This window comes from Hyla sarda, chromosome 7 (genome assembly GCF_029499605.1).
Source record: "Hyla sarda isolate aHylSar1 chromosome 7, aHylSar1.hap1, whole genome shotgun sequence".
Lineage (NCBI taxonomy): Eukaryota > Metazoa > Chordata > Amphibia > Anura > Hylidae > Hyla > Hyla sarda.
In genome coordinates this window covers 214,702,083-214,714,486 of record NC_079195.1, presented here as the reverse complement: position 1 = coordinate 214,714,486, position 12,404 = coordinate 214,702,083, and the positions used below count along the sequence as shown (strand labels likewise).

The window sequence follows — 12,404 nt, the reverse complement described above, 5'->3', positions numbered from 1 at the left end:
GCCTGGCCCAATCAGTCTGATTAGCTTCCACCTGCCCCCTGTCCATATAACCTCACTTCCCCTGCACTTCCTTGCCGGATCTTGTTGCCTTAGTGCCTAGTGAAAGCGTTTCCTTGTGTGTTCCTAGCCTGTGTTCCAGACCTCCTGCCGTTGCCCCTGACTACGATCCTTGCTGCCTGCCCTGACCTTCTGCTTCGTCCGACTCTGCTCTTGTCTACTCCTTTGTACCGCGCCTATCTCAGCTCAGGACTCAGCATACGACCTGGTTGCTACCGCCGCTGCAAGTCCATCCCGCTTTGCGGCGGGCTCTGGTGAAAACCAGTAGCAACTTAGAACCGGTCCGCCGGCACGGTCCACGCCAATCCCTCTCTGACACAGAGGATCCACCTCCAGCCTGCCGAATCCTAACAGTAGATCCGGCCATGGATTCCGCTGAGGTGCCACTGTCAATTCTCCCTGACTTTTCCACGCTGATCGCCCAGCAATCCCTACTGATCGCCCAACCAGATCACCAGCTGTCGCTCTTGACCACCATGATACAGCAACAACCATCTCCTCCGCCGGCTCCTGCACCTCCTCCGCAGCGAGCGGCCGCTCCTAACCTTCACTTGTCCCTGCCGGACAAATTTGTTGGGGACTCTAGACTCTGCCGTGGTCTCCTGTCTGGGTAGGCCCTGCCATGGGCCACACCGCTCTGGGCACCTCTCTCACAGTATCCTTTGCAACCTACCCCTGTGCCTCCCGCCGAGGAGGCTATGCAAGTGGATCGGTCTCGCCTGACCCATGAAGAGAGGACTCGCCGCAGAGATAAAAAATTATATCTGGACTGCACTGTGCGTTACCGCACAGAACCCCTGCTCATGAGCATTGAACTGCATCTCGAAAAAATTGAACTTTTTGTTTTCCCCAACTGCACCTCTGAAGTTCTCCTCGGTCTGCCATGGCTCCAACGCCACTCTCCTACCCTTGACTGGACCACCGGGGAGATCAAGAGCTGGGGTGCTTCTTGCCACAAAAAATGCCTCACGTCTGCTCCCAGTTCCGTCAATCAAACCTCAGTGTCCCCTCCTTTACCTGGTCTCCCCAAGGCCTATCAGGACTATGCTGTGTCTCCTCCTCTTAGCCCCCATCCTGGTAACACTCTGCCCCGTGCCAAGCTTCACCCTCTTCCCCCCCTCCCCACTCCCACGCCTTCTGGTTTGCCCGCTGTTGATGAGGTTTCCCGGGACTTCTCCACCGTCTGGAAAGAGACTCAAAAATCCCTCATACAGGCCTCATCCCGGATGAAGAAGCACGCCGACAAAAAAAGAAGAACTCCTCCTGTCTCCGGGTCCTCAGATGTCTTCTCGATTAAAGAATTTTCAGGTTCCAAAAAGAGGGGGAGACCCAAGGGGGGGGGGGGGGTACTGTTACGCCGAGCGCTCCGGGTCCCTGCTCCTCCCCGGAGCGCTCGCGGCGTTCCTCTCTCTGCAGCGCCCCGGTCAGACCCGCTGACCGGGAGCGCTGCACTGACTCTGCCGGCGGGGATGCGATTCGCATAGCGGGACGCGCCCGCTAGCAAATCGCATCCCAAGTCACTCACCTGTCCCGGTCCCCGGCTGTCACGTCCTGGCGCGCGCGGCTCCACACCTTAGGGCGCGCGCGCGCCAGCTCTCTAAGATTTAAAGGGCCAGTGCACCAATGATTGGTGCCTGGCCCAATCAGTCTGATTAGCTTCCACCTGCCCCCTGTCCATATAACCTCACTTCCCCTGCACTTCCTTGCCGGATCTTGTTGCCTTAGTGCCTAGTGAAAGCGTTTCCTTGTGTGTTCCTAGCCTGTGTTCCAGACCTCCTGCCGTTGCCCCTGACTACGATCCTTGATGCCTGCCCTGACCTTCTGCTTCGTCCGACTCTGCTCTTGTCTACTCCTTTGTACCGCGCCTATCTCAGCAGTCAGAGAGGTTGAGCCGTTGCCGGTGGATACGACCTGGTTGCTACCGCCGCTGCAAGTCCATCCCGCTTTGCGGCGGGCTCTGGTGAAAACCAGTAGCAACTTAGAACCGGTCTGCCGGCACGGTCCACGCCAATCCCTCCCTGACACAGAGGATCCACCTCCAGCCTGCCGAATCCTAACAACAAGGACTAGGACTCAGGAACAAGGACAGACAACAAAGATCTGGCCCAGGGAGGAGCAGATACTTATTGACCTGGGGACAAATGCAGGTGCTTAAACTAATTGGGTATTGGCCCTTTGAGTAACAGAGCTCCAGCGCGGGCGCACTCTAGGGGCCAGAAGCACACATGCTGGAGCTGCAGGGACATCAGGGAGCAAGGACACAGGAAGGTGAGCGATGGGCTGAGATTTGCATGCGGGGGCGTCCCGCAATGCAAATCACATCCCCGCCGGCAACAGGAACAGAGAGCGCTCACGGCCGGCGAGTCCAGCCGGAGCGCAACTGTAACAACCACTACTTTATTCGTTGTCCATGAAGCCGCCAAAGATAGCTGAGTAGTAATACCACACTTGAGCACAGGCGTGGCGCTGTTTATGGAAGAAAGTAACTACATATTTTTTAATCCTAAATAACCCTTTATATAAATAGTCCTCTATTCCGTGTTACATTTCGTGATAGTTGTCTTGCTTTGTTAGTATTTGTACTTTTAATGTCTCACATTACGCAGAGCTAAAGAAAGTGATGGCAATATGCGAGTGAATAACAACGTTGAGTTGCGAAAGTTGGCTCTGCTACATCTGTAGCCTGAATTATTTCTATTAAAATTCCTATTCAATATTTGGTTTCACAACCATAAAAAAAAAAAAAATAATTAAATAAAAAATAAAAAAAAATTACCAATCAGATAATAATCTGACGGCTGGGGGATTTGGGCCGCAGAAATCTTCCATTACTGTTCAATTATTTATTACGTTCTTGGTTTTATAAAATATGAAGGTTGGTCTTTTTCTCTTGATACGAAAATTGTTAATATTGAATTGACGTGCCAGCACTCGGAGGAGCAGATCTTAATGCATTAGCAAAATATAACATATCATGTAATAAGAATACCATCTGTCCTCCAGATGTGCTGGAAATTCACACATCAAAGGCCTCCATTGTAAAATATTAAAAAACCTCTAGCAATATAAAATGGTGTCACTCACTAACGTGTTTCATGTGTAAGCCTGCTGCAACATTGATGCAAAAAAGCAGCGGATTTACAAAAGACCCATAAAGAAGCTGCTCGGAATATCAATGTATCCAGACTATCACAATACAAGTCTTGTGCGACGTGATGGATCGTTCCCCCCGTACCCATTTGTTCCCTGGGTTGGGCCATAAAATTGAATTGGATAATATTAATAATAGTATTAATTAAGATGAATAATTGATCAGCTGGAATATGGATTAGGAAGGACAAATGTGTAGGAGACTTATAAAAAATACATGGCCGCTTACCCCGGCAGAACGTTCCATCATTGGTCATAAATCTCTCCGCACCGCTGCTGGAAGTATAGCCTGGCGCACACATACAGAAGTAGCTGCCCCTGGTGTTGGTGCAGTTCGCGTGATCTCCACAGATGTAGGTGGCATTTTGACATTCGTTGTCATCTAAATAAAATAAATAAAGAAATAAATAAATTTATGCCTCTGTTTTTAATACATTTTAAACTTTTTTTTAATTTTATGCAAAACATGAAAATTATTTTTGTTCTATTAGAGACATATTGGGGGAGATTTATCAAAACCTGTACAAAGGAAAAGTGGCCCAGTTGCTAATAGCAACCAATCAGATTACTACTTTCATCTTGCAGAGGCCTTGTTAAAAATGAAAGAAGCGATCTGATTGGTTTCTATGGGCAACTGGGCAACTTTTCCTCTGGACAGGTTTTGATAAATCTCCCCCATTGTGATTGCTGGAAACCTGTATGGAGTAAATAGTAAAAGTGTACCTGCCACATTTTTTTTACATGTCGCAGAGGCAAGTGAAATGTTTTTTTATCATTTGGGGTCTCAGTGTTGAGACCCCCACAGATCTGGGGAACGAGCAGGGATAAGTGTGAGGTAGCACATTTTACTCCCTAGTTTTCAGCGATCTTTGCCTAAGTCTATGGGCATTGAGACAAATATCGCTGAGAGCCAAAGAGGGCACGCTCTACTGATCGGTGGTGGTCTCAGCCAAATAAAAACTTTTGACATGTCTCTTAGACATCAGACAATCACACATGAAGGACAACACAAGAGGATCTGCTGGAGCTGCTCGGACAAACCACAGGTGCGGGGTCCAATATGGGATGCAGAAGAATCCAATAGTCCATAAAAGTCTTATGTGGTAGAGGGTGTGATGAAGGCAGATGGAATTGCCGTAGGGGCAGATGGCATTAAAGGGGTTATACAGGAAAAAAAAACTTTTTTTTTTAATATATCAACTGGTTCCATAAAGTTAAACAGATTTGTAAATGACTTCTATTAAAAAAATCTTAATCCTTTCAGTACTTATAAGCTGCTGAAGTTGAGTTGTTCTTTTCTGTCTAAGTGCTCTCTGATGACACGTGTCTCTGGAACCGCCCAGTTTAGAAGCAAATCCCCATAGCAAACCTCTTCTACTCTGTGCAGTTCCCGAGACAAGCAGAGATGTCAGCAGAGAGCACTTTTGCCAGACAGAAAACAACAACTCAATTTCAGCAGCTGATAATTATTGAAAAGATTAAGATTTTTTTAATTAATTTACATGAAGTAATTTACAAATCTGTTTAACTTTCTGGAGCCAGTTGATATAAAAAAAAAAGTATTTTCCTGGAATACCCTTGTGTTCGTGACGCCAGGGCGTGTTTTATCCTCAATACCACCCAAAGGTATACCGCTAGATCCTGGTCTAGTCACGGTGGGCAATAATGACTCCGACACAAAGTTACGGAACAATGGTAGCTTTACTGAGTCAGACAGGTGGAATAGTCTATACAGCTTAGCCAGGCCCACGGAGGTGACCAGTGACTTCAGAGACCTTAGGGCTTACTGGGACTTGCAGTGGACTGGGATAATTTTGATTCAGGCCACGCTGACTGAAGACAGGTTGACTAACTATACCCCATTTGTTGCTTACCAGGCAGTGACTGGGACCTGGGGGTTGTGGACTTGTAGACTTGTAGGCTGCGTGGTTGACTTGAGGCCTCCTCTGGACTCCAGACACACTCTTAGGACTTGACTGCACTGGACCTCAGCAAATACTTAACTTTAAAGGGGTACTCCGGTGGTCAACGTCTTTTTCCGTTTTTGACTTACTCTGCTTGTTTTGTTTCATTTCTATTCTTGTTATTTAGGCGACTCTATTTCCGTTCTTTGTTGTCTTTTTATCCCCCACTTTGTTTTCCTATCTTTGCTTCTATTTCCTGTTTCTTGCTGTGCTGAAAACTACAAATCCCAGCATGCCACATGCCTTGCTGGTTTGGGGCGGCTTCTTTTTTTTTTGTTTGTTTGTTCCGCCCTTTACTCATCCTACTATTTTCCCGGGTCAGCCCCCTTATACACAGCACACTAATATAATCAGCACTGGTTGGGATACACTGGCATTCACACACAGAAAAGGGACTACACCTCCCAGCATGTGTCATTCAGGAGTCTTCAGTCTGTGGTATAACACCAGCATGCTGTCTCTGTAGTCTCCTGGGGGTTGTAGTTCACCACACCTCTATAGGGCATACACCAGTGTTTCCCAACCAGGGTGCCTCCAGGTGTTGCAAAACTACAACTCCCAGCATGCCCTGACAGCCTCTGGGCATGCTAGGAGTTGTAGTTTTGCAACAGCAGGAGGCACACTGGTTGGGAAACACTGGTGTAACATGATGTGTATGCTGAATACGCTAGAACAGTGTTTCCCAACTAGTGTGCCTCCAGCTGTTGCAAATGCACAACTACCAGCATGCCCAAAGTCTGTCAGGGCATGCTGGAAGTTGCAGTTTTGCAACAGCTGGAGGCACACTGGTTTGGAAACACTAGCATACACACACATAACAGGGACTACAACTCCCAGCATGTGTCATTCAAGAGTCCCGCTCCCCCCCCCCTCCCCTTCACATATAGAGATCCAGTATGAGATTTCTTCCCCTGCAGTCTGTACATCCCCGGCCCGTGCACCTTGTAATCCTTCCCTTCAGATAACACATTTATCTTCTGTGTTCCGTTCTCCTGTGCAGACCTGCGTCCTCTGGAGCAGAGCAGGGGGGGGGGGGGGGGGGGAGGGGACCTACGATGGCCCCGACATACGATAATTTCAACATGCGATGGCCTCTCAGAGGCAGCATCAACATACGATGCTTTTGTATGTCGGGGCCATCGCATAAACGGTTATCCGGCAGCGCAGACTGCTTCAACTGCCACCGGATAGCCGTTTACGGTGCCCCGTGTGGTCCGCTGACGATCACTTACCTGTCCTCGGGGCTCCGGTGCATCCTCTTCGGGATCCCCTGCATCGTCGGCACTCTCCATCGTCGTCATCATGTCGCTGCGCACGCCGTCCCATCATCCAATAGGAGCGGCGTGCGTAGCTACATGATGGAGGCGACGGAGAGCGTTGATGCCGGAGAAGCAGAGGCCTTGCCGGAGCATCGGGGACACCCCAGGGACGCAGCTATAGCGATAGACGGCGACATCCCGGGCAGCGGTGACGACCGGTGACGGTCCGGAGCGGCGGGGACAGGTGAGTACAACTTTCTCTAATAGTGGTCTACAACCTGCGGTCCTCCAGATGTTGCAAAACTACAACACCCAGCATGCCCGGACAGCCGTTGGCTGTCCGGGCATGCTGGGTGTTGTAGTTTTGCAACATCTGGAGGTCTGCAGGTTGTAGACCACTGTCCTATACTTTACATTGCACGGATCCCTCAACATACGATGGTTTCAACAAACGATGGTCCGTTTGGAACGGATTACCATCGTATGTTGAGGGACCACTGTACTATGGCTTCTCATGCAGAACTCTGGGAGGGGGGAGATGAGGGGGCGTGGCTTATTCCTGTCATGCAAAAAAAAAAAGCTCTGACGTCTTGTCCACAAGAGATTCAGAAGATTCAGAACATGGTGGACGACAGTAAAAGAAAATCCTCTGAACTACAGAACTTCCTGCCCAACAAACAGGTAGGTAAACACACACCTGCTGCCAAAACATATAACACATGTATATTGCAAAAAAACTAAACTTACAAAGAAGATGCCATATAGTCAAAAAAATTAACCACCGGAGTACCCCTTTAAATCTAGAGAGCGTGCTAGCTCCTCCCAGGGCTTTTATGGGGGGGGGGGGACTAGGATGGGTCCCATAGGTCACCCTAAGGTCACATGGTCACTAATACCTTACTGGGTTACAATTACATGACACTTGGTAATCACATATCAATGATTCTTAAAGACATGACACTTTTATATACAATACACATACAAATAACAATACACATAAAGATAACGATACAAGGGGAACCGGTGCAGGGGGCCCAGAGCAGGGAGGCTGCCTGACAGGGCAGCTAGGGTACAGGGGTACAACACCTGTACTGGGCCACCACACTCCATTGGAAACTGGGAGGCATACCCTTCCAAAATAATAATGAATCACCCAAAAATATATACGGTTATATACATTTTCAAACCGATAATCGGACGATCCCTAATTTATTTCTTCTTATGGCCTAATTTTTTGGAGTACAAATAATACAGGGAACCTTGACACATTTTGGGTGGGTTTATGCTTATGAATAAGAGGTAACCATCCAAAATACTTCTTGCCAGCCTTGCCTCCCTGTTGGATTTGAAACAATATATAAAGCTTTTTGGGATATTGGAGTGCTGGATTCTTCATCTTGTGTCTGTGACATGTCAAACTATAATTTTTTGGTGACAGGTACACTTTAATGTAGATTGTAAGCCCTCTGAGGCAGGGCATCCACTCTCTCTATGTCAGTCTGTCACTTTTTTCCACATTCATTGTACGCACCTTTGCCTAGTCTAGCATTAGCAGCAGCTAATGTGGCCATTCATGAAAGTATATAGCCCTCAGGGACTTTTATCTACCATTATGTTCAGTAGACTGATATACTTATCGACTCTCCTTACTCTGAACCTCCTAAATCCATTGACTTCTTTCTATTAAAGGGGTACTCCACTGGAAAACATTTTTTTTTTAAATCAACTGGTGCCAGAAAGTTAAACAGATTTTGTACATTACTTTTTTTTTTTAAATTTTAATCCTTCCAGCACTTATCAGGTCTGTATGATTCACAGGAAGTCCTTTTCTTTTTAAATTTCTGCCTAACCACAGTTCCTAAAATGGACAGAGGTGTCAGCAGAGAGCACTGTGGTCAGGCAGAAAGTAAGTTAAAAAAGAAAAGAACTTCCTGTGGATCATAACACTGGAAGGATTAAGATTTTTTAATAGAAATAATTTACAAATCTGTTTAACTATCTGGCACCAGTTGATTTAATTATTATTATTATTTTTTTTTTTACAGTGGAGTACCCCTTTAAGCCCCTGAAGAATATGGCAAAGTTAAGGAAACGTGTTGAGCAATAATTGTATTGTGGCAATAGGGATTAAAAATCGGATAGACTGGGGCAGACCATGACCAATTAATAGTTTTGATCTGTCTCTGTGACTTGTCAATTTTTTTATGAAATTATAGCAATTCTCTAAGGGGTCAGAAATTGACTAGCAGGGGCACTAGAGAGACAGCTTCCTTTCCTCTTCGACATGCAGTTAACCTTACCACTCTCATGTCTGTTGTTAAAAACTCATCTTTCCACAACTTCTGAGCAGAAAACTTTTCACCTTCTGTTTGTTGGCATATCTGAGTCTATTAACCATACTGGAATATGGAAAAGCTGATAACTGAACCTGGAGATGTACTAGCTGCCATCTTAGTCATCATTAGGGACACAATTAGGGCACTACACTGTCAGGGGCCCAAGCAAATCCATTTAAAGTAGGGGGATTTCTGTCAACTTTGGACAAAGCTTGAACTGCAGCTGTCCACCATGTGAACAGAACAGACTCCTTGTGGGTTTCCTTTTACCTATGCCAGCATTTTCTGTTCCTCTTGGGAGGGGCTTAATGTCTACAATTATGTAAGGCAGGTGACAGAGAACTCAGTTCTAGCTCTGAATCTACTTACCTTGACCAATAAAGAATGGTCTGTTAGCTGCCCCCTCTCCCCTGGAACCCACCCTATCTAAACCATTGACTTAAAGGTGTACTCCGGGGAACTAAACCCATAGCCCATCCTTTCCCTTTCACCAACCTGTTTATTTGTCTATATATCATTCTTTAGCCATATAGACCAGTTTCCCTCTTACATGCAGAGAGTGAGAGAAAGACTTCTTATCCAGATCCTGCTTGTCTTTGTGTAAACCCCTCACTGAGACTAACCCCCACCATCCTGGAAGACAGACACCATGTGATTTTTGCCTTCACAGCCACACCTCCCCCTCCCTTCCCTGTGTGAGGATCTTGCAGGCAGAGAAGCCTAGTCTCCTCAGAACATAACACTGCTCTTTTCCTGCTGTAGATCTTATCACTGACTGCTGCCATTCAGAGCATAGCATGATTTATTGCTGGGGGGGAAGGAAAGTTTGAAAGAAAAGACATGTACAGTGTGTTTACAACAACACAGCATGGACACCCTGATAGTAAAAGCAATTGGCTGGCAGCCATTACACACAGCCGCACTGATTGCTGGGAGTTGTAGTCTGGGCTGCAACCAAGGAAAAATAATATTTTGGAGACAACAGAGGCCACAGGAGCTGGCAAAATCACAAGGATAACTACAATGAACACAGAACAGGTATTGTGGTGGCTTTGGGGCTTTTTTATTTTTCTTAACTTCCCCAGAGCACCCCTTTAATAAAAGTTGCTAAGCAGAAGCTAAGCATGCAAGGACGACACTCACATTTTGCATCACATTCCTTAATATGGAAGAATGTCCTTTCTGTATAAAACGATAATCAATTTCAATAGCACAAAACACAGAGAGCTGGAAGAGAAGATCTCCGCAGACACGAAAAGTCACATAAAAAGTACTTTAATGAGTACTGTCGCTAATTGTGGCACATATGTTTTGCTCACATGCACCAATAACTTTTAAATTATATTATTTTAATGCAATAAAACTAAATAACAATGACCATATGTCACTTATGCTGTCACCATATGGCCACAAATTTCTCAGAAGTTGTGTAGATGGGGAATATCTGTAAATTAATTCTTGACATAAAACAGAATTTTATGACTTCTGCGACTGTAATATACATTTCTCTAAAGTCATAGCAGAATTACAATACTCATATTATGTTGTGGATTCGAACAGAACGATGATTAAAACAATGGAACAATAAATTAAAATGTGCTATGCCGGCATGTGGGGAAAATAAAATAGCTTATTGTAACAAAGAAGTGACTTCTGTATTATAAAACTCCAATCCCCCCCCCCCCCCCCCCCCAAAAAAAAAAAAATAAATGTGGTTAGGTACAACTTATATACTGTAGGCAAAATAGGGAGCTTTGGGTTTATTACTTTGGGTTTGTTATAAACAAAAATAGATGAATAAATAATTAAAGGGGTATTCCGGTGCTCCAGTGTTCTGAACATTTTGTTCAGAATGCTCGGAGCTGTAGGCCGTGATCATGACATCTCAACCCACGTTCCCATTCCCCAAAAATAGATTGGAATTTTTACGTTAAAGCGTTACTGTCAGTGTAGTAATGTGTCCTAAGACCTATATGTAGAGCTGGGCGGTATGACCAAAAATGTGTATCACGGTATTTTTGTAAGTTATGGCGGTCCCACAGTATTTAATGGTATCCCCCCCCCCATCATGTGACCCGTGGGCGCTGCTTCTCTAACCCCCCCCCCCCCTTGGTTTATCAGCCCAGCATTGCACTGTCCCCCACATTGGGGAACTAATCATGTTACCCGCAAGCACCGCTCTCCTTGTCCTCCTGTGAGTTGCAGGCCACCGGCGCTGGATATCTGTACTGTACTACATATTCCTGTGCCCGGGCTGCAAAAAAAAACAAAATAAACTTTAGCTCACCTTCCTACGTTCCCCCGTTGCTCCGGTAATGGCATCACGCTGGGGATGGGAATGTCATAGAGCCGTCAGCCTATCACCGGCCGCAGCGATGTCCCACCTCAACCAGTGATAGACTGAGCACACTGTCATGTAAGGAGCCGGCCGGTGATAGGCTGATGGCTCTGTGACGTTCCCATCCCCAGCATGAGGCTATAACCAGAGCAACGGGGGAACGTAGGAAGGTAAGTTAAAGTTTATTTTGTTCATGTTTGTAGCCTGGGCACAAGGAATATGTAGTACATTATAGAGTTCCAGCGCCAGCGGCCTGCAACTCACAGGATGATGAAGAGAGCGGCGCTTGCGGGTGACATATGATTAGTTCCCCGATGTGGGGGACAGCACAGTGCTGGGCTGATAATTCATTGGGGGGGAGGGGGGAAGAGAAGCAGAACAGCTCCCGTGGGTCACATATGATCGGGATATGCGGACAGGATAGGAGGTCGAGATAGGAGGACAGAATAGGAGGACGGAATAGGAGGACGGGATAGGAGGACTGGATAGGAGGACGGGATAGGAGGACGTCATAGGAGGACGGGATAGGAGGTCGGAATAGGAGGATGGGATAGGAGAACGGGATAGGAGGATGAGATATGACAACAATATATGAGGACAGGATATGAAGTTAAAAGCTTTCTCTGTTGATTTTCCTCCACAACAAGGATTAGGAAGGAAAAACCGGGCAATGCCGGGTACTCAGCTTGTATATATATATATATATATATATATATATATATATATATATATATATATAAAACTCAATGGGGTTTATTTACTAAGAGTGGAGTGTAGGTTTCTTTGTGGGTTTTGATTTCCGACTGGTATTTTCCCAAGGTATTTACTAAAATTTCCCTGCATTTTGCACTTTTCCCTATGTTTTGCTTTTTTTTACAACTGTTCTGATCTGTCGGGTTTTCCTCAGCTCAAATCCACCACATTTTCTGTGGAAACCATAGTAAATATGTTGTGATTTTTCAAAACTGTCGGGACCACGCCCCTTTTGCAGGTGTCACACCCACTTTATCCCATGACCACGCCCCCTTTTCAGGTTTTTCTTGTAAAATGGAGGGTTTTGGTTTGCCAGGGTCTGGGTTTTTAAAGTCCCATACAAGTCTATGGGAAATATATGTTACTGCATAACTTCCAAACGGCTGGAGATATTTTGATAATACTTGGTCACATGTTACTTATATGTCCACTTAAAATATAGGATAGTTAATTTAACCCTTAACTACCCCCATTTGTGAGGGTCGGGGTTTTTGTTTAAAGTCCCATGCAAATCAATGGGAAATGTATGTTCCCACATAACTTCAGT

The 12,404-nt window shown here is 45.9% G+C and overlaps 1 protein-coding gene across 3 annotated transcripts in view; it reads right to left on the bottom strand.

The window, feature by feature from the left end:
- Positions 1–12,404, bottom strand: part of ADGRL4 (adhesion G protein-coupled receptor L4) — a 190,076-nt gene that overhangs the window by 115,314 nt on the left and 62,358 nt on the right. For all 3 annotated transcript variants that reach the window (XM_056532609.1, XM_056532607.1, XM_056532608.1), the window contains one exon: positions 3,437–3,589. In XM_056532609.1, the coding sequence (XP_056388584.1) occupies positions 3,437–3,589 (153 nt within the window). The remainder of the gene's footprint in view (positions 1–3,436; positions 3,590–12,404) is intronic.